Here is a 21,336-nt window from a genome sequence, read left to right as displayed (position 1 = left end):
GGGCAACACTAGTCTGTAGTCTTTGTCTTATGTGTGACTAGAATCCATCCCATCTAGAACTGGAAGCTCTGGGAAAGGGATAGAGCTCTTTCTATACTACATACTGTCCTAAGGCTCGCTTTTGGCAGGTTCTTCTAAGCACTAAACACATGTCAATCACTGTGTTATGTTTGGGTTACATCAGTAACTCAGCAGAATGGGGTTGTTGTGTTGTTGAGTCATTGGGCCTTACTGTATTCTGAACATTAACTCTCTGTGTCCTCTGTGGTTTTCTCCAGTGTCTTTGACCTTGCTGAAGTATCTTTTGATGGACAAGTTAAATATGTACATAGAACATAGTGACCTCTCCCTATGCAAACCAGCCCCATCTCTACAGATCTGCATGGACAGTGGAGCTCACAGCTGGCTTCCTAGACTTAGGTTTGGAGGAGTCAGATCTTCCTTGAAGGAAAGGCTAGCTGTCTTTTCCTTGATCTTGAGGTAGGCCCAATTCTCAGGCAAGCAGCAAAAACAAAACAAAACGGAAAAAAAAAAAAAAAAAGGACCATGGGATCAAGAAGCAGACAGCAGAGAAGATGTTAGCATTCTTGGAAACTGAGCCATTTCCCCCAACTGTAAAGTCAAAATGAGCTTACTTCTGGGGTTACAAGGTGGTGGTAAAAGATTCCAACAGCCATATTAGGAAGGAGTTGGAAGGAAGGGGTGGGGATAGGGAATAAGAGAAGTGCAAGATACAGGTATATGAATGGAAATGTTATGGGGCTGGAGATGGCCCAGTGCTTAGGAGCATTTGCACTTGCAGAGGGCACAGGTTTGACTCAGGACCCATATGGTGGGACACAAGCATCCCTCCAGATCCCAGCAATCTGATGCCCTCTTCTGACCTCTGCAGGCAACAAGGAAGACATTCATGTGGTACACACATACATGTAGGCAAAACACTTATACACGGAAAATAAAACAAATCTTTTAAAATGTTATAACCCATTATTTTGAATGCTAATTGCTTTTTAACAAGAAATTTGAGGCAGAAGGGACCTGAGGACTTGGGCCTGGGCTCCTCAGGCCTCCTCATCTGCATGGACCACCCCAGCTTCCAAAATGCTCCATCACCTTTTGATACCCACCCAAAACATCATAAAAACCTACCACACTTAAATCGCACTACCTTGCAGAAACAGCATACACATCTACTGCATTACCATGAGGGTGAGTAGACTTGGAGTTCACAGCCAGAGCTTCATTCTATCTTGGCACTGTCATTTAACAGCCGTAATTTGCAATCCCTATTTGGAAACTGCAATGCAAGAGAGACTGGTGACCCCATGCACTCTGTTCTTGAAACAGACATGTTCGATTCCCAGAACCCACGTGGTTGTTCACCACCGTCTGAAACTATACTTTTAGGAGATCTGGTGCCCTGTTCTGAGCTCCACTGGCACATGCACATGGTGTACGTACATACACGCAAGCAAAACACACATAAAATGAATACATCTAATTTAAAAATTAAAAACAAAAAACAATACCCCACGTTAAAGCTGGCATTAAGTGCTCTTAACCGCTGAGCCCAGTTTTGAACTTTTCATTTGCTTTATACTATCTGACACTGATACTAGCTGTGCAACCCAGCTGACTTCAAATTCGCAGCAATCCTCCTGTTTCTGCCTCCTGAGTACTGGGATTAAAGGTTACTCCAGCAGGCTAGACCCCAAGACTCTTTTACCGCCTTTACAAAATGGGAGCCTTAAGACTTTTTGCCCATCTCCTTTTCTGTCACTATCAAAGAGTAAAGAGATTCCCCCTCTGCTTTGCAAATTCGTTGTTGTGGGTCTGGTCCTAACGAACCTAAGTCAAGACCGGGCTGCTCATCGCAGCTGGACGAGGTAGGAACCGATGGTATCTGCTCTCCACGTGGTGTGCCCGGACTCCGAATCTCGCAGCACCGGGAGCTCGAGAGGACTCCATTCTTGGTGCGCTTCCTGGTTCTGACTGCTTTGCCTCCGGCATTAGACGTGAGCGCTCAGCGCTGTAAGCTACAGGCAGCGTGAATCTCCGCCGAAGCTGCAACTATGGGGATCTTGGAGAAAATCTCGGAGATCGAGAAGGAGATCGCTCGGACTCAGAAGAACAAGGGTAAGGGCGGGATCGGAGGGGTCTGCCTTTCTACCCTCCTTGTTTTTCTTGTCTGTAAAATGAGAGGACAACTGGAGCCACCTCCGAGGCCGGAGAAACACCGGGGAAGTGCCGAGGCGTGCGTGAGGCGGGAGCGGGCACATTCACCGATGTGATTTCAGGGTTCTTGAGAGATCTGATCTGTGCTGGACTCAGTGTTCAAGTAGAGAAACCTCAGCGCGCACAATAAGCCCGTGACCCAGAAAGGCAGTGTCGGAGATTTTCCCCTAGGGTCCTGGCAGCTGGGCCTTCATGCTGAGAAGGGCAAGAGAAGACATCTCACAAAACAGCTTGTCCCGGCGGACAGGCAGGCGCCAGCGAGGTAGTGTCAAGGAAGTAAGGACTGGAGAATTTGTCCACTACGTTCTTGCTATGTAACCTTGTAAAGTCATGTCAGTTTTTGGCGACCCAATGTCCTCATCTGTGGATAGGGATAACACCCGCTCTGTTGTGTTTCACATGTGCAAAGCCCTTGCCAGAGTGATCACCTAATATTTAAAGTAAACCACCGCAAATACACAACGCCAAGGAAGCATCAAACTGTGAGGGTTGGGGATCAGTGGAGAGGTGGGACTGCCAAGCAGTGTCTGGCCTTGGTGCTTTCCCGAGTCTTGAAGAAATGTGGTGAAGGAGTTAGTGCTGCTGTTCTTCCTGTTTTGCACACAATAAACGGATGCACAAGGCTAAGTGACTTTTCCAGGCAGTAATGGCAGGGTGGGATTGATCTGATTTAAATTCAGGCAACAGCAGGTTCATAGTTCCTGAGGCAAGGATAAAGTCAGAGAAGAGCCAGGCGTGGTGGCGCACGCCTTTAATCCCAGTACTTGGGAGGCAGAGGCAGGCGGATTTCTGAGTTCGAGGCCAGCCTGGTCAACAAAGTGAGTTCCAGGACAGCCAGGCTATATGGAGAAACCCTGTCTCAAAAAATAAAAAAAAAAAAAAAGTCCGAGAAGGGTGGAAGGAGTTGGGGCAGGACAGCTGAGGTCCTCATTCTCAGTCTCAACTATATCTCTGCTATCATGCAGATTTGGTAAGACCTGAAACAGAATTCCTTCTCAGTAACTTAACCCATGTTCCCCCAGAATTTGGAAGCAGTATGGTAATCCTAACAATACTTTTTTTGCTTTGGTTTGGTTTTTGGTTTTTCGAGACAGGGTTTCTCTGTGTAGCCCTGGCCGTCCTTGAACTTACTCTGTAGACCAGGCTGGCCTTGAACACAGAAATCCACCTGCCTCTGCCTCTCAAGTGCTGGGATTAAAGGGGTGTGCCACCACTGCCAGCATGACAATACTATAAAGGAGGAAAAGGGACAGGTGTACAGTGAAACAGTCTGTTTTCCCTCTATGAGTGCTGGGTGATGTCAGGATACATAAAGTCAGAACTAAGCACAAGGTACCCATCCTCTGCCTGGGGCCACAGTGATGGGATGAGTGCAGGGAGGCTGTGTGGCCTCCTGGATTCCCTCAGGGGCTGATCTCAGCATGGCAAATTTGTGTATGCCACAGTGTCTCCTTCTTCCATGAAGTGGTGCACCCATGGAATTCCAGCACCACAGAAAGTGCCCTGTGTCCATAGAGAAGTAGGGCAGACCTGAGGCCTTCAAGCCTGACCCAGGTTTTCTCTGGACGTCTTTGGGATGTGACAAGTCAGGAATTTAGGAACTTTCCCGCTGTTCAGTATTGGCTCGTGATCTTTAGGGCAGCTCCCAGGAGAGAGTAAAGCTTCAGAGTGAGCAGAGAGCAGCCCTGTGACCTTCCATCTGCCCCAGGTACCATTAGTGCTATCTATCCGTGCTCCTTAGGATGCTGAGATACAAGTGAGGTACCAGGGGGACCTTTGAGGTCTCCTTGAGGTGATTGTTGTCTTGATGTTCTCAGCACTTGGCCCTATGTGGGTCCCCACCTGACCCTCCAGGTAGAGACCCTGACACTTGTTCCTGTCTTGTTTTACATCCTCCAGCCACCGAGTACCACCTGGGCCTGCTGAAAGCAAAACTGGCCAAGTATCGGGCCCAGCTCCTGGAACCATCCAAATCCGCCTCATCCAAAGGAGAAGGCTTTGATGTCATGAAGTCAGGTGATGCCCGTGTGGCACTGATTGGCTTTCCCTCTGTGGGTAAGGTCAGTGATGGTCTGTGTGGACCTTGGGGAGAACAATAGAGGGTCACCTACCTATGGCATGCCCATCCCTACCTCCCCTCAAAGTCTTACCTCCCTATCGCCCTAACTTAGAGGCTACTCTTTCTGCTCCTTAGCAGGAATAGTTGGCCTTCCAATTGAGCCAGTGGCACACAGTGTGTACCTTGTGCTGGGCATTGGGCCCGATACTGGGATGCCCAACCCTACCTGCACATGCTTCCTCTCAGAAAAGACAATCTGAGCAAATTCAGGTGTCACTTAGTTGGTTTTAAGCTCCAAGGAAGTCCAAGGTCCTTCAAGACATGTCTGGGTAGCTGAAGGCTTCTCTAGTGAGTGGTTGGTGTATCAGAGGACCTAACTGATGTGAGGGAGCTTGCTGAGAGAGGCCCTTCAGGGGAAGCCTGCCTGTAGACGTTGGGAGAGCTGGGCTATCTGCCCGAGTGAGAAGGTGATGAAGAGCGGAGGTGATGAGAGTCAAGAGAAGTTGGGCCTCAGAGCTAGCACACAGACTGGCTACAAATGAAGTGATGATGTCACTGTGGAGTCTTCTAGAAAGTTTCTTCTGGAAAGTGGTTCAGTTTAATGTCCTATCTTGACTCACATTTCATGTGGTATGATTAAGTAAGCATCGTTGCCAGGGCAGACAAGGTTTTAATAAATTTCAAATACGTGCCACCCTGGAGGTCAGAGAACTTCAAAGAGTCAGTTCTTTCCTTCTACCTTATGGGTCCATAGGATAGAACTCAACTCTCAGGCTTGGTGGCAGATACTTTGTATCTGCTGAGCCTCTTGAGAGACAATAGGTTTTAATGCTAGAATGAGCTTGGGTTTTGTTGTTGTTGCCGAGTTGCCAGAGTCCTGATAACTGTTTCTTTATTGGTAACACTGTTACCCGAGGAAACCCCCTTGTTACAACCCATGCATCAAGGGCAAGCTGTTGTCTGTGTCCATGCTTGGATTCATAGCTCCTTTAACTTCTCCCTACTAACCTGGCTTCCCTCACCATATTCACCTGCCCTGTCCCCCTGATTCTAGGCAGCCCCAGCATACTTTGATTTTTACTTTTTGTTTTGGTTCAAGGCCCGTGTCTCACTGTGTAGCTCTGCAGGGGCTGGAATTGGCTCTGTAAATCAGGCTGGCCTCAAACTCACACAAACTCACAGTGATCTACCTGTGTCTGCCTCCTGAGTGCTAAGATTAAAGGTGTGCCTCACCTTATCTAGCCCTGATTTTTAGTTTTATTTTTCTCATATTCACATGTGTATGGGTACATGTGTTTGAGGGTGTTTGTGCACGTGTATATGTATAGGTGTGGAGGCTAGGACAATATCCAGTGTCATTTCTCAGGCTCTCCACCTTGGTTTTTGTTTTTGTGGAGGTTTTTTTTTTGTTGGGTTTTTTTTTGTTTTTTTTTTTTAAGATTTATTTATATCTCTGAGTACTCTGTCTGCATGTACACCTCTATGCCAGATGAGGGCATCAGATCACATAGATGGTTGTGAGCCACCATGTGGTTGCTGCCAATGGATTCAGGACCTCTGGAAAAGCAGCCAGTGCCCTTAACTGCTGAGCCATCTCTCTAGCCCCTCCACCTTGATTTTTAAGAAAGATTTCTTGCTGGCCTAGACCTTGTCAAGTAGACCAGGCTTTCTGACCCAATCCTAGGAACTCCCCCTGCCTCCACCTCCCCGGTGGAGATTATGGGACCACTCCTAGGTTCTTTACACGAGTGCTAGGGGAGCAAACACTTTACTGATTCAGCTCCAGCCCCAACTCCACACCCCCTTTCAGTCCTGGGCATAGTGACCTTGTGCCCCTGAGCCACAGTCCCAGCCTCATGATGACCTTGATGTTTCGGTGCAGTCCTAGCTTTGGAACTGCCTGCTTCAGCACAATCCCACCATGTGTCCCTCCAGCCAAACCTCGCTCCAGAGGCCTGTCTGATCTGATCTGCTTCCTGCCCTAGTCTAGGATCTGCCATTTCTCCAAGGAGGCCTGGTTTCCTTTTGGGGGGAATGGTTGTGGAAACCAAGACTAAGGCACTGGCTTACTTCTTAGCAGGTTCACTGGTATATGCATAATATATCAGAGCAAAGATGGGCACAGGAGGCTGCCCATCCCACAGCAGCACGCCAGAGGGCATGAGACACAGCAGCTGATCTTGGGTACTTGCTATAGGCTAGGCATATTTTATTTGTTTTGTTTCCCCCTCTATAATTAGTGTGTCCTCAAAAGAAAGTATGCCCCTAATGAGTCCTGTCTTACAGGGTGGCCCATCTGATCTAGGATTGGGAATGTGCCCAAAGGTTGCCTCCAGCATCATCGCTGGGCATGGTGGCAGCCAGCGCTCTCAGCACCAGCTACTCTATGTGCAGCTCCCTGTACAGCCCCAGAGCAGCGGCAAGCTCAGAATTCTAGGCTCACTAGGACAGGAGAGCCGGAGAAAGGCTCCTGAAACAGGCGGGGAGAGCTTGGGAGCCAGGTCCCTTACCTGAGACAGTTGTGAGGCCTCCAAAGACCATGGACTCTGGTGCCAGTCCGTGTTTGTGGGCTAGAGACCATGCTCTGTCTGAACAGTTACTCTGTACACTCGGCCAAGTCCCCAGTCTAAGGTCAAGGAGGGCTCCTACTCTGTCCACTCACAGAGGCTTGCCCAGGAAACTGAGTTAAGACTCCTTTGGGCAGTGGCCTTTCTTTTCTTTCTCTTGCCCAGTCCACCTTCTTGAGTCTGATGACCTCTACAGCCAGCGAAGCTGCATCCTACGAGTTTACCACCCTGACATGCATCCCTGGGGTCATTGAAGTAAGTAGACTGTGCCAGGCCTGCGTGAAAGAGGGGTGCTTGTGTTTGCATTTGTCAAGTGCTCCTTATATAAGCATCTGAGGTAGCTGTCCTATGTGGGGATACCCTGCAGTACTGGCCCTTCTGGGGACCTGAGAAGTACCTGGCTGACCTAGAACCCTCACTTGTCCCAGTAGATCAGGCCGGCGTATGGCAGCTCTGCTTGGTGCCCCTCTGTTCTTTGCCCTCTGCACATCCGGCTCCAGCCCCTGGCTGCTGCCTGGCTGCTTCTTTACCCCTCTGTATAGCCTCAGACTTCAGCCTTGCTTGCCTGGGTATCAGGCGTTGCAGCCTTGTGTCTCCATATGAGCTGATTTATTGATTACATGGCAATGTGTTCTGTGGGCCTTCCCTGGCATCTCTAGCTCTTAGATGCTAGCCTATGCCAGGCTGAAGTGATGGGGCCCTGACTTGGCCATAGTTGGCACCAGCTGTGGGCCCCTTGTAGGTGCGTAGGCCTAGGCAGGCTCCTGGCTACAGTAGCCTAGCCTTACCTCACCCTTCTCTTCTGTTTCCCAGTACAAAGGTGCCAACATCCAGCTCTTGGACCTTCCTGGAATCATTGAAGGAGCAGCACAAGGTGGGAGCAGGGTAGGGCATGGGAGGCAGGTTGGAGTTCTGTTTCTGAGTGTTGAAAATGGATGGGGCTGTCATGGAGACCACCTGTGGACCCCCTAGTCCTGATACCCTTGTTTTCCAGACAGGACAGGCTATACAATTCAGATGCTGGTGTCATATTCACTTGGTGATCTTGATCCCGGGGTTGAATGCTTATCTTCACAGTGGGCATCGTCACCCCAAATTCACAGCAGTGTTAAGGAGTAAATGAACAAGTGTTCATGAGGCTTGGCTGGGCCTAGTGTAGGACGGGAGAGGCCATTGTCATTCCCTGTGACCTCCCCAGGGTAATGAAGGTTACCCTGCCATTCCATTCAAGGTGCTGACTTCTAGAACCAGTCTTAGCTGAGCTAAGGTGGTACTCACCTGCATTCCTAGCACTCAGGAGGCAGAGGCAGGAAAATCATGAGTTCAAGACCAGCTTAGGCTACATAAGTGAACCTTGTCTCAAAGAACATAAACTAAATCAGACTCCTTGAATTAAACACCTCATGGATTTCCCCAATGCAAAGAAAAATCATAGCACAGAGCAGAATATAACTGGAATGATGAGGGTCTGGAAGGGACTGGAGTCTAAGGTGTTTCAGGCTGCATAATCACATTGTCCTACCTCTTGCCTATGCCATATTGAGACATAGCCTTCCCTCTACCTGTGCAGGACGAGGCCGTGGCCGGCAGGTGATTGCTGTAGCACGCACAGCTGATGTCGTCGTCATGATGCTGGATGCCACCAAGGGAGATGTGCAGAGGTCTGTACAGCAGGGCAGGCGAACCCACAGGGCTAGTCCCATGTATTTCTGGCTCAACAGTGTCTAACCTAGCCACCACTCAGTCTAAATGTCCTCTCCACTAGGTGGTGTCTAACTAGGACTGGGGATCTTAGGCTCAGGTACAGGGATACAGGCTAGCCTTGGCTGTTGCCCATCCCGGCTGTCAGAGCAGCACACAAGCCTGTCTCTAGCAGTAAAGCCTTTGGGAGCTCCTCGCCTTCCTCTAGGCACCCATAAGGGCACTGTCTAGCCTCTGCTTCAGAAGCTCCACCACAGTTTTGGGATGTTGGGTTGCTAGGGAAGGGGCCAGGAGAGGGAACTGGCTTCTGTCTATGCAATCAGGGTTGGGTAGGCCATGAGGATGCTCTGTGACTTGCTTAGAAATAGCCTGTGAAGGCTCACTCAGCCTTTGCCTAGGTCCCTGCTGGAGAAGGAGCTGGAGTCTGTGGGTATTCGCCTGAACAAGCATAAGCCCAACATCTATTTCAAGGTATGCTCTCACACTCTACCCAGGGGCAGCCTGGGAACTGCCCGGCCCTCCACAAGGGATGGGTAACTGATGTTGCTGCCCCTTCACCAGCAGCTTTCCCTGCCTCTCTGTTGTTCCAGCCCAAGAAAGGTGGTGGCATCTCCTTTAACTCAACAGTCACACTGACACAATGCTCTGAGAAGCTGGTGCAGCTCATCCTACATGAATACAGTATCCTTCCAGGAAGGGCCACCTAGCCTGGGGGCAGCTGACAGGGCTCAGGACCCAGCCACATACTTGGCAGTTGGCTTCCTGACTCCTTGTTAGATGTTCAGGTGTCCAGATGACTGCTAGAACAAAGACAGAATGCCCTGGGCAACTGTCCTGAGAACTGTGTTCTCTGGCTTAGAGAAGAAGCAGGGGCTGTGTTTGCATCTGATAGTGGGTGCTAGAGGATGGAGCGGGGCTCCAGAGGCAAGAGATGGTAGGGAGTGAGGCCAGGCAGAGGCAGGATGTGACCTCCAGCATTCACCTGGTGCTGCTGGGATAGCCTGGGCTTCCAGGTGCTATCTCACTCCTGACAGCAAAAATTCAAGTCATCTGTTGGTTTGGTTTTTGTATTTTGTGGTTTAGGGAATAGAGGTGAGAGGGTTCCTCAAGCCTTCGGAGCTTGTAGAACTTCAGAAGCAGACTGTGGGCAGGTCCCCATGGCCAGTGCATTTTACTGCTTGGCCCCCCACTAAAAGGCACATGCGGACACCATGCCAGTACACAGCTTGCCCTTAATCTGAGCTACTCAGAAATCTTCAACGCCGAGGTACTCTTCCGAGAAGACTGCTCCCCAGATGACTTCATCGATGTGATTGTGGGCAACCGGGTGTATATGCCCTGTCTCTATGTAAGTGGTGCAGTGGCCCAGGCCGCGGGGCTCTTCTCTGAGTGCAGTGACCCAGATGGCACCCACCCACTTTGCTAGTCTGCTGAGAGGAACTGAGAGCCAGGGCTGTCCCCATATCACCTCCCCTGCCTCCGTGGCTGCTGGAGTCTTAGAGGGATGGCGAGCTGGACACCAGGGTTCTTTTAGGGGGAGTTTCTCCAGGGCAGGTGTTACCTATCATTAAGGCTCTGCCCCTGGCATGACTGTTCCTCTGCTATCCAATCTCAGGTGTATAACAAAATCGACCAGATCTCCATGGAAGAAGTAGACCGTTTAGCTCGAAAGCCCAACAGTGTAGTTATAAGGTAAGAAGGTGGCTTCTTGCCACCCCACTCTCCTTTCAGAGTGTTTGCTTGTTTTGAGACAAAGTCTCTGCATGGCTCTGACTGTCTTGGAACTCACTGTGTAGAGGAGGCTGGCCTTGAACTCAGATATCCACCTGTCTCCACTTCCTGACTACTGGGATTAAAGGCATGCATCACCATGTCCTGACTCTTAAAGAGTTCTAATCCCAAGGGATAGGGCCCCGGCAAGCCACCTCAGTTTGGAAGATAGCTGGACCCCCGGCTCCTGTGAGTCACATAGCCTAGCATTGAGGCCCAGGAGCTGCAGGCAGGGCTCCCATGGCTGCTGGGTGAGTGAAGTCTACCTTGGTCCCACTTCCTGCTCTCCTTTATCATGTGGATGGTGTGTGACTCTGGCCAGCAGTAAGTGGCTCACTTCCTGATGATACTGTGCACCCTGCAGAGCTCCTTTTCAGGGGGGTTGTACTAAGTTGTCTGTTTCTCTGCCTCCCTCCATCAAACCAAGTGTTCTGATGACTTCCCTAAAGGCCTGGCTTGTGGGAGCAGGTGACAGCCGAGAGTCATCTCCTAGACATTACAGCTGCCGCATAGGGCAACACCTGTCCTGCTGTTCCCCAGATACTTTATGCCGCCTAAGACATACTCATCCTTGGTACTGAGAGATGGTCACCCTTCCCTGCTTGTATTTACCACAGCATCCAGGGCCACCTGAGCCTGGCTGTCCCAAAATCTGGGTTCCTCTGTCATAGTTAGGGTTTTCATTACTGCAGTGAAATACCATGATCAAAAAGCAACTTGGGAAGGAAAAGGTTTATTTTGACTTACACTTCCAGATGACAATCCACCATTGGAGGAAGTCAGGCCGGAACCTGGAGGCAGAAGCTGGTGCAGGCGCCATGGAAGGGTGCTGCTTACTGACTTGCTTCCCCTGGCTTGTTCAGCTGCTTTCTTATAGAACCCAGTAGCACTAGCCTAAGGATGGCACTACCCGCAGTGGGCTGGGCCCACCACCATTGATCACTAATTGAGAAAATGCCTTATAGCTGGATCTCGTGGAGGCATTTCCTCAACTGAGGCTTCCTCTCTGATGATTCTAGATGGTGTCAAGTTGACACACAAAACCAGCCAATATATGTACCCTCTGTATTCTGAGATTTCCTATGGGTACCCCTGGACCTTTAGCAATCCATCTTTCTTTAGGGAAATGTGAGCATGCCCATGATCCCAACACAGCAAGCCTCTGTCCCTGTAACATGCCATGGATTTCCTGTAACATGCAGCCAGACTGGTCCATGGGAGGATGTGGAGCTCTGTTGGTTGTGATGCCAGGTATCCAGAGGCACAGCTGGCATCATGATACCTTGCTTGTTAACAGTGGTGATGGCAGGGCCACATTGGCCTTAGTACTCTCCGACAATAGAGACTTGGCCTCTGAGCGCCAGGCCCTGCCTGCCTGACACTGCTTTCCCTGCAGTTGCGGTATGAAGCTGAACCTGGACTACCTGCTGGAGATGCTGTGGGAGTACCTGGCCCTCACCTGCATTTACACCAAGAAGAGAGGGCGTGAGTCGAGGATGACAGCTCAGAAATGAGCCTCCCCAAGCTTTCCCAGGGCTGCCGGCCTGTTTGTGCCATGCAGGGGTCTCCATGGTAGTTTGTCTGTTAGAATGGGCCCTGCTCTTGTCTCTAGGCAGAAGACCTCAGCCTAAGCTCATGTGGCAGAGATGCTGGCTGTCGGGCAGCTGGTCAGGAAGCTGTTCCAGGTCCCGACTGCCACAGCAGCATTGCTCTCTGGCTCTCCCACCACAGAAACAGGCCCCTTGTTAGGGTCCTTACTCTGCCTCCATCCCTGCTACACACTGCTTACCTGAATGTGGGGCAGTTTGTGGTAATGCCCTTGTAAGCTAGGAGGGGCTATGGCTTCCCAGCTAGGCTCCAGCATTCATTCACCCTGCCTATTTATCCTGCACATTCCATGGCACCGCTCTGGGTGATGCAATGGATAACAGCATGACATAGCACGAGATTCTGTGCTGAAGGTATGCCAGACAGTAAGGAGCAAGACTGGGGGCCTGGGAGGTAGAACAGGTCTCTGAAACCAGGGCCCCACTATAAAGGAAGCTGATCCAGAACAGACAGAGACTGGTTGACACGCCTTCATCTCCCTACAGAGAGACCGGACTTCACAGATGCCATCATTCTCCGGAAAGGGGCCTCTGTTGAACACGTGGTAAGTTAAAAATCTACTTGAATGGCCAGAATGAGGCCTGAGCTGTGTTTGTTCCAGCCAGGATAGGGAGAAGTGAGGTGAAGCAGGCTTGCTTTGGCTTACCTGCCTATTGGACAGTGAGACAGGTTCTCCCCGTGAGATGGGTGGTGGTGGAGGAGGTGGACCTCTCTCTTCCTGTCCTGTAGGGTTGGGTAACTGCTAGCTGCAGGATGGCTAAGATCACACTGAATAAGGCTCAGCTGACCACCTGGCACTGAAAAGGTGCCAGTGCGCAGTAGTCTTTGTCTTTCCACTCCTGATGTCGTAGGGTTGGTTGTCAATGAAGGAGAACTGTCACCTTTTCACCCTTGCTGTCACAATATATTCCAATTTCTCTAGTGTGTGTGGAGCTAAGCCTGGGAAAGGCCAGCTTTCTCCTCTCCCCTGGTGGCAGAGCTGTTGCTCAGAGTCACTACCTCCTGTGGCCACCATTCAGCCCCCAAGGGCTCCTGGGGCCTGACTATTCTGCCTTGTTCCCCAGCTGCTTACATCCAGATGGCTGTGGCTGCTTTCTGCCCCAGCATGCATTCATTGAACATCAGCTCCAAATGTCTTGCCAGAGCTTAACAGAGTTCAGGCTCCTGTCCACAGAGCTTAGCTGTTATGTGTGGGTCTGTGGTCTGCTCACATGTAGTTCAGGAAGAAGTTTGGAGGGCATGGGATAAGGTGTCCTGGAGTCCAAACTAAGACTGAGTACAGATTTGAAGGAACATCCCAGTCAGGAGTTTGTGATTTTGGGCCTAAGAGTCCCTTTCCATGTCAGAATTGCTGCCTGACACCCCCTGAGTAGAGTCAAGCCACACAGCCTTGGTCCTGAGTTCTTTTCATCGGTTTTATTTTCCTCCATCCCTGTTATTTCTCAGGATCTGTTTTCTGGGGGCAGGGAACCAGCCATTCCTGCAGTCCTTAGAAAGACAGTGGTAGGCAGGCCAGTATTCCACTCTTATTCAACCTTTCATTTGGCAAGTCTAGCCTGAGCCACCAGGGTACCAGCTAGGCTAGTTACCTCTCCTGGGCCCAGGTTTCATAGCCGTGGACTAGGGAGGGTTGAGAGTACTCCAGCCCATTCTGGAGCCATGGCTGTAGTGCCCCCTGCTGGGAGTTTAGTGAGCTGCAGACACGGGTGCTGGTCCTTCTGGAAGAGCATGCTCCACCTTAGACCAAGCTGCTTGTCTAGAGTAAATTGGCTCCCACCGTATGTGATAGAGCAGGTCACCAGGAGGAGAACATGGTGTGAGTCAGAAAAGGGCCCAGGGGCAGAAGCAAAGGCAAGGGAACGGACACAGGCATCAGGCCCTCAAAGAAGAGGGGGGGTGGTGGTGGTGCAAGAGGATCTTAGACCTTTGCTCAGAGCCTGAACTTTGTCCCAGAGAAGCCTTCCCTGTGAGGAAATGGCCTGTCCCTGCTCTGAGGCATGCATTGCAGCCAAGATGCCCGCTGAGACCAGAAGAGCAGCCAAACTTGCAAGCACGCCCAACTCTTCCTCCTCTGCCCCAGTCCCTCATCAGGGGATGACAGACCCCCAAGCCTTTGTGATACACCTGCCTTGGCCCTGTGGGTGAGCATTGGTGTCTTGTCTGAGATAGGCAAGGAGCGCTGAGCAGAAGACTCTGAGGAGGGCCCTTCCCATCTCTCACACACTTGCATTTCTCTTAAAGCATTACTGGGAAGGCTCCCTGTCATGCAAAAGCTTCCTGGTAAACCTGTGCAAATGGGCCCTGCTAGAATTGTCCCTTCTGCCAGACACTGCATAGTAAGACTTGTGGCAAACTGCAGGGGAGGAGCGCTCCCTGTCAGGGTTTCAAGTGGACATTAGGGGTGCTAGACTATGTTTTTAGACTACTGGTGACATTTTTTTTTTAAACAATGAGCTCAGCACTTGGGAGGCAGAGACAGGCGAGTTTCTGAGTTCGAGGCCAGCCTGGTCTACAGAATGAGTTCCAGGACATCCAGGGCTATACAGAGAAACCCTGTCTCGAAAAACAAAACAAACAAACAAAAAAAGATGAGCTGACCAAACTAACTTAAAAACTCATTTGTAGGTCAGAGCTGACCTCTAGGCCCACAGTTGTTCACTGTCTGGCCTTGGGATAGGGGTGTTAGGAATTGGTTGTTGTGTGTGCTACTAGCAGTGAGCTGACTTACCATATCTGTTCAGGAGGTATTCCTGTAGGCCTGGGCCTGTAACATTTGGGCATACCCGGGAGGTGGAATGACATCGCATGGTCCGTTCACAGGCACTTCCACTGTGGTGCTCTTACTGTAGCAACCATATTCTGGGGCGATTGCCAGCTGCCCCTCAGGGTTGTCATGTGGCCTTCATCCCACCCAGGAACACTGAGGGATGTAGGCTAGGTCCAGGAGAGGAATGGGATGGGATATGCAAGATGCTATAGGCCACAGCTGGAGTTGGGAGGCTTGAGAGACAGTGGCAGGGTGGGTGTTCTAGAAAAGCCTTCCTGACCTTTTCTAAGGGAACATGTGTACAGTTGTCTAGAAGAGGCAGTCGGAGGGCTATACCTGCAGAAACGTTCCTGGGTGTGATTTCAAAGCTGCTTAGAGCAGGGCGTGGGTAGGGTGAAGAAAAGGACCATGCTTATGGGGCCTATGGCTGCCTTACTCATGGCTTGGACTGTCAAAGTACCTCATGAGGGATGGCTGCTCAGCACAGGGCCCAGTTTCAGGGCCTCATCTCCCTGACTTTCCTGTCCCATAGTGTCACCGCATCCATCGGTCACTGGCCAGCCAGTTCAAGTACGCCTTGGTGTGGGTAAGTCTGGGCAGGAGCTGGGTGGCAGGCTAGACCTCAGGGTTAGGCTCAGCACAACATTCCCAGCGGCAGCACTGCCCCTCTGCATTGGGGACTGTTGTGTCTGTCTGTCTGTCCTACCCCATGAATAACCAGAGTTGGAAGTAGGTCTCTCCGTCTCCAAGATCCGTCCCTGCCGAGGCCCACAGACTTTGCACTGTAGGAGTTCCTACTTCCTTGGCATTCACCCCCTTCCCCTGCATCCCGCTGTCCTCCTGCAGCCTTGGCCACCCAGAGACTGACATGTCCCCTCTGCCCTCTTCCATCAGGGTACCAGCACCAAGTACAGCCCGCAGCGGGTAGGCCTGACCCACACTATGGAGCATGAGGACGTCATCCAGATTGTGAAGAAGTAGTCACGCCACCTTCCTGCAGCTTGGCTCCCGGGAACTCGGCCCCCGTGGAACACACAAACGGGAAAAGTACAAACATAAACCCCAGGAAGCGATTCCTGAGTGGCTGATTCATGAGCTCCTTCAGAAGCAGTGTTGGGCTAGGCAAGGCTGGGGACCAGGGCTTTGCTGAGGACATTCCCTATAAAGCCTGCACCTGTGGCAGGCTCACTCAGCAGCCTACAGCCTGTGTCCATGCCCTGTGCCCCTTCCGGGCACTCAAGGAGCTTAGTTACCCACATCCTCCCAGCCAGACCTAAGCTGACCCTGGCTCAAGTAGGGTCCCTGAGGCTCCCGACAGCAACTCTAGCACATAGTGGCCTCAGGATGACGCCTCCCATAGGTCCTCCCAACACAGGGCTGTCCCTCATGGGAGCCAGGGCCCAGCCAAAGTGTCCTAAAGTGCCTCCCCCTTGGAGCCCTTCCCAGAGCAGCCTCCTCCTGCCTGGGTGGGACCTCTGAGTCTGGCTCCATTTCCTTCTAAGCTCCTATGTTTGCCCTCCTTTCTGAAATAAAATTAAAAAAGAAAAAAGGGAAGCAGTTCCTTCCCAGACCAGACCTAGGGAACTCGTGTTTCTGTGCTTGGTCCAGTGGGAATGGGGAATGGGACAGCAGGGAACCTGGAAAGGAATGGGCATGGCTTGGGCCTCAGGGACTGGCCTGGGTCCGGGTAACCAGAAAAAGGCAGAATCTGCCCAGCCCACGACTGCCTAGAGGCTGCAGGTCCCTTCTGCCCCCCATGGCCTTTCTAGAGGCCAGCATCCACTGCCAGAGTAGATGGCATCCTTAGGACGCCCTTGAGACTGTTGGAATCGCAAAAGGCTTCTCTGAGTGCAGGGTAGCTGATGCTCAGGCAGACTGGACACCCCGATGGTGCTGGCTAGGCCCTGTGCTTCTCCGTAGACAGTGCACAGGTGCTCTTGGCTGCCTGAGAAGTGGGGCTTTGGGCTGCATTACCCGATTTCTCTACAATCACCAGGAAGGGAGAGAGCTCTAAGGCTGGAGCCAGACTGCAGCTCAGCCTACTGCTTGCTTTCCAGGCTGTTCCTTGTTCCCATGTCAGCTGCTTGTGCTTTCCAGAGACAAAACAGGAATAATAGATGTCATTAAATATACATTGGGCCCCAGGCGGTCAATGTGGCAGCCTGAGCCTCCTTTCCATCTCTGTGGAGGCAGACATAGGACCCCCAACAAACAGCATGCAGGTTGGGAGCCAGCCACAGGACCCAGGTAAGGGACCCTGGGTCCTTGAGCTTCTGCCACTGGCCCCGACATTGCAGAGAGAAGAGAAGGGGCGGCAGGGCTGAACCTTAGCCTTGCCTTACTGGGTACCCTTCTGAGCCTCACTGTCTTCTGTGAGATGGGCAGAGTGCTGGTGTGAGTCCTTGGCAGCGTGTTACACCAGGACAGGTAAAGATGTAGCTATTTGTGGGTACACCAGGACAGGTAAAGATGTAGCTATTTGTGGGTACACCAGGACAGGTAAAGATGTAGCTATTTGTGGGTACACCAGGACAGGTAAAGATGTAGCTATTTGTGGGTACACCAGGACAGGTAAAGATGTAGCTATTTGTGGGGTACACTAGGACAGGTAAAGATGTAGCTATTTGTGGGGTACACTAGGACAGGTAAAGATGTAACTATTTGTGGGGATACCAGGACAGGTAAAGATGTAACTATTTGTGGGTATACCAGGACAGGTAAAGATGTAGCTATTTGTGGGGTACACTAGGACAGGTAAAGATGTAGCTATTTGTGGGTATACCAGGACAGGTAAAGGTGTAGCTATTTGTTTCAGCTCCTTTCCCTAAGGACTCAAGGGAAGGAATGCGGCACAGCAAGGGCTTTCCCTGCTCAGCTTCAGGGAAAGCCTCAGCCCTAGGAGATGCTGTCTGGTCCATGAGCTCTCTGAGCAGCAACCTAGCCCAGGCCTGTTCAGTTCTTTCCGTGCAGCTGGAAAAGATGGAAGCTGGGTCGGGGACAGTTCTGACGGGATTCTGGCTTGACTCCTAGACTAGCTGTGTGTTTTTCAGGTGTCCCCATCTGTCCTGTCCTAGGCTGTGTGATCTAGTCATTCTGGTCCTACAGTCTAAGCCTGTATGTGAAAGGGGTGTTCACCTATGTCACTAAGGTATTATTAGCCACCCTGATCCCTTTCTGTAACTGTCATTCCAGCCATCCTTCAGGAGAAACCCCCAAGTTATCTCTCAAAATCCTAGGGACGCAAAGCCCAGGTCAGCGTGAGCAGGGCTGCTTTTTTCTGACCTCCTTGCTTTCAAAGATTCCTTTTCACTGCATTCCCAAGTGTCCTTCCTGTGTACCTTCACCCGGGAAGTTAAATGCCCCACGCTGTCTTTCCTTTTGTCCACTTCCCTTTTGTGACTCAGTTTCCCAGTTGCAGTTGCCTCACCTGTCAGTGTCTCCCACCCAATGGCTCCTGGTGCCTCATGTTTCGAAACTATGATTGCAGCCATGCTTTCTTGGCTTTACCAGGCTCGACACAGCTGGCTGCAGCTCTCTGTCTCCTCTTGTGTCTTCCCTCCTGCGCTGTTCTCAGGGATTAGTGTCTTCTTTTGCAAGTATGCAGTCTCACAAATAAAAAGGATTTATAACAGACTCAGGAGAAAGTTTGGGGACAATTTGGTTGGAGTCTGAGAGAAAAGCATCCGAGTAAGCAGCTGGGACCCTGTGGCTGCTGGGAGGGTGGGTAGGACAAAGTCGTGGTCTGAGTGACAAGGACAAAGTCGTGGTCTGAGTGACAAGGAAAGCAGGTGCGCTCTGCAGTGGAAGGCTCCAGGCAGCTGCATGTGTGGATGGTCCTTAGCAAGAGAATGGCTGGGTGTGGTGCCACATGCCTGGGATCCCAGCACTTGGGAGGCAGAAGCAGGTGGATCTCTATGGGTTCACAGCCAACCTGGGCTACTGAGAGAGTTCCAGGACAGCCTGGGCTACAGAGAGAGAGAGGGAGAGGGAAGGAGAGGGAGAGGGAGGGAGAGGGAAGGAGAGGGAGAGGGAGGGAGAGGGAGGGAGAGAGAGAGAGAGAGAGAGAGAGAGAGAGAGAGAGAGAGAGAGAGAGAGAGAGAGAGAGAGAGAGAGAGAAAATAGACAGACGGTCAAGCCGGGCTTAAGAGTTTGGTGCTCAAACTGATAAAAAAGGAAAAGCTACACTTTGGTGTCTGTGTGTGCACACCGGTGTATCTGCATATGCTTGCCTTCTGTGCATGTGGAGTGCAGAGGTTTATGTGGGTGTCTTCCATCACTCTCCACCTTATTTTTTTAAGACAGGGCCTTTTACTGAACCTGGACCTTAGCTGGTCAGCAAGCTGCAGGAATAACCAGCTAACCTGTTTCTGCCCACCCTACCCCACAGCATGGGCTACAGGCATGTGTCACTGTGCCCTGCTTCTATGTGGGTGTTAAGAATTCCCAATTCAGTCTTTATGCTTGCTCAGCAACCATTTTATCCACTAAGCCATCTCTCCAGCCCCAAAAGCTACACTTAAAAAAAAAAAAAAGGTTCTTTGTTTTTTGTTTTGTTTTGTTTTTTTGAGACAGGGTTTCTCTGTATATTCCTGGCTGTCCTGGAACTCACTTTGTAGACCAGGCTGGCCTCGAACTCAGAAATCCGCCTGCCTCTGCCTCCCAAGTCCTGGGATTAAAGGCGTATGCCACCACCGCCCGACAAAAGGTTTATTTTTAATTATGTTATCTGTGCATGAATGAAGGTCCCCACAAAAGGCCAAAGGTGTCACATTCCTCCTGGAGTTGGAGTTTCAGGCATCTATGAACTGTCATGTAGGGGTTGGGAACTCAGGTCCTGTATAAAAGCACTAAGTCATCTCACTAGCCTGAAATTGACTCTTTTAAGCAGGCAGGCTCAGAAGTAAGGACCTGGGGCCCCCAAGCTGGCTCAGCAGGTAAAAAGCCTGTTGCCACACCTGATAGCTTTTCTAGCCTCAGGTTGTACACAGTGGAAGGAGAGAACCAACTTCCATTGAAATTGTCTTCTGATCTCCACATGTGCACACAATAAATAAAAGAATAAAGTAAAGGCTTAAAACAATTCTGTAAACAATTCTATCACAGACAGGACTTCTGGGGTATGTATGCATTAAGAGAGAATCATTTTTCTACTTTCTTAACGTGTCTGCCAGGAAGATCAACTCTCCTGAGGGGTAGTCTCTTGACTGGTGATGGACAGGCTCTTAGCTTAACCCTTAAGGGAGGGATCAACAGTATGTTTTGTGGGCAGTTTAGATGGTTGTGTGTTTTTAAGGGGGTTGTAGAAGGAAAAGGTCTCACATAGCCCAGGATGTATTTACTGTGTAGCCAAGAATAACCATAAATGTCTAATCTTCCTACTACCCCCTCCCTGTTATAGGTAAATACTGAGGTCCTGCTGGTATTTCCAGGTTCTTGGGTCCCAAAACCAGGAAGTGGACAGGGCCACAAGGACAGTGGCAGTGTAAGTGGCTTTGTTCTTAAGCTCTCCTGGAAGCCATGGAGACTCAGACAGGTCTTACTTTAGGGAATAACACGGAGTTCTTTTACTCTGTGTGGAAATGGCCCTGGTTGCTTTAAGAAGCTGTCAGCAAACATCAGAAGAAGATATTTAGATCTTTGAAAATGAAATATTTGAGTGAAATCCAACTGTCTAGCATCATTGCCACAGCCACCGCAGTTTATAAGTATCTGAGATATAAACACACTACAGAATCTGCCTGGGAAAGGGAGCTACGGGTGTAGGAATGTCTTCTAACTTTTAGGTGAGGACTCCCAATGTTATATCTTATCGATGGGCCATGTGTACTGTGATTGTCAAGGCAGAGACAAACATCTACTCCTTTGAATAACTGGCATCCCCATTGACACTGGTTACTATATAAGTTCATCCTAGGTCATAAATTAGGCAGAGAGTGAAGCCCCAGTATTAGAAACAAGGTTAACATTCCCTATAGAGTCTGGCTGTTCTGGAGCTTGGTAAGTAAACCAGGCTGACCTGGAACTCACCGAGACGCTTCAGCCTCTGCCTCTGGAATGCTGGGCATCAAAGTGCAACATTGTAGCCAGCCTATCCAAATTACCATTTGTAACTGTCAGTCCACAAGTGGCCCCAGTGGCCTGATGCCTTAGTTGTTTGAGTCGGGGGCTTTTAGTAGGAAACCTTGAACAGTATCAGGCTATAAGGGCTCTCTGAGTTTGAGGCCAGCCTGGTCTACAGAATGAATTCCAGGACAGAGAAACCCTGTTTCAAAAACCAAACAGGCTGGGCGGTGGTGGCCCACGCCTTTAATCCCAGCACTTGGGAGGCAGAGGCAGGCAGATTTCTGAGTTTGAGGCCAGCCTGGTCTACAAAAGTGAGTTCCAGGACAGCCAGGGCTATACAGAGAAACCCTGTCTTGAAAAAAACCAAAACAACAACCACAACAACAAAAAACAAAAAAACCCAAAAAACCCAAACAGATCAAAACAAAACAAAACAAAAAGTAAGAAGAAAGGAAAAAAAAAAAGAAAGAGAAAACAGGCAAAACAAAAATAATAAAAAAGAAGCATAATAAACACAGAGACACAAAATCAGAAACCATAATATATATAAGCATAAGGTTAAAGAA

The 21,336-nt window shown here is 50.4% G+C and overlaps 1 protein-coding gene across 1 annotated transcript; it reads left to right on the top strand.

Moving 5' to 3' along the window:
- The first annotated feature begins 1,984 nt into the window (after positions 1 to 1,984).
- Drg2 (developmentally regulated GTP binding protein 2) lies at positions 1,985 to 16,282 on the top strand. The gene is made up of 13 exons (XM_021176455.3): positions 1,985 to 2,136; positions 4,135 to 4,295; positions 7,027 to 7,116; positions 7,675 to 7,735; positions 8,432 to 8,522; positions 8,961 to 9,033; positions 9,153 to 9,243; positions 9,813 to 9,910; positions 10,178 to 10,254; positions 11,729 to 11,817; positions 12,426 to 12,484; positions 15,240 to 15,293; positions 15,602 to 16,282. The coding sequence occupies exons 1-13, from the start codon at positions 2,073 to 2,075 to the stop codon at positions 15,686 to 15,688; spliced, it is 1,095 nt and encodes a 364-aa protein (XP_021032114.1). The 5' UTR covers positions 1,985 to 2,072; the 3' UTR covers positions 15,689 to 16,282.
- Positions 16,283 to 21,336: the final 5,054 nt, after the last annotated feature.

Source organism: Mus caroli, unplaced genomic scaffold (assembly GCF_978045245.1).
Source record: "Mus caroli unplaced genomic scaffold, Mus_caroli_1 scaffold_13, whole genome shotgun sequence".
Classification (NCBI taxonomy): Eukaryota; Metazoa; Chordata; class Mammalia; order Rodentia; family Muridae; genus Mus; species Mus caroli.
Note: the sequence above shows the minus strand (reverse complement) of the source record. Positions and strands in the feature narration are given on the sequence as shown.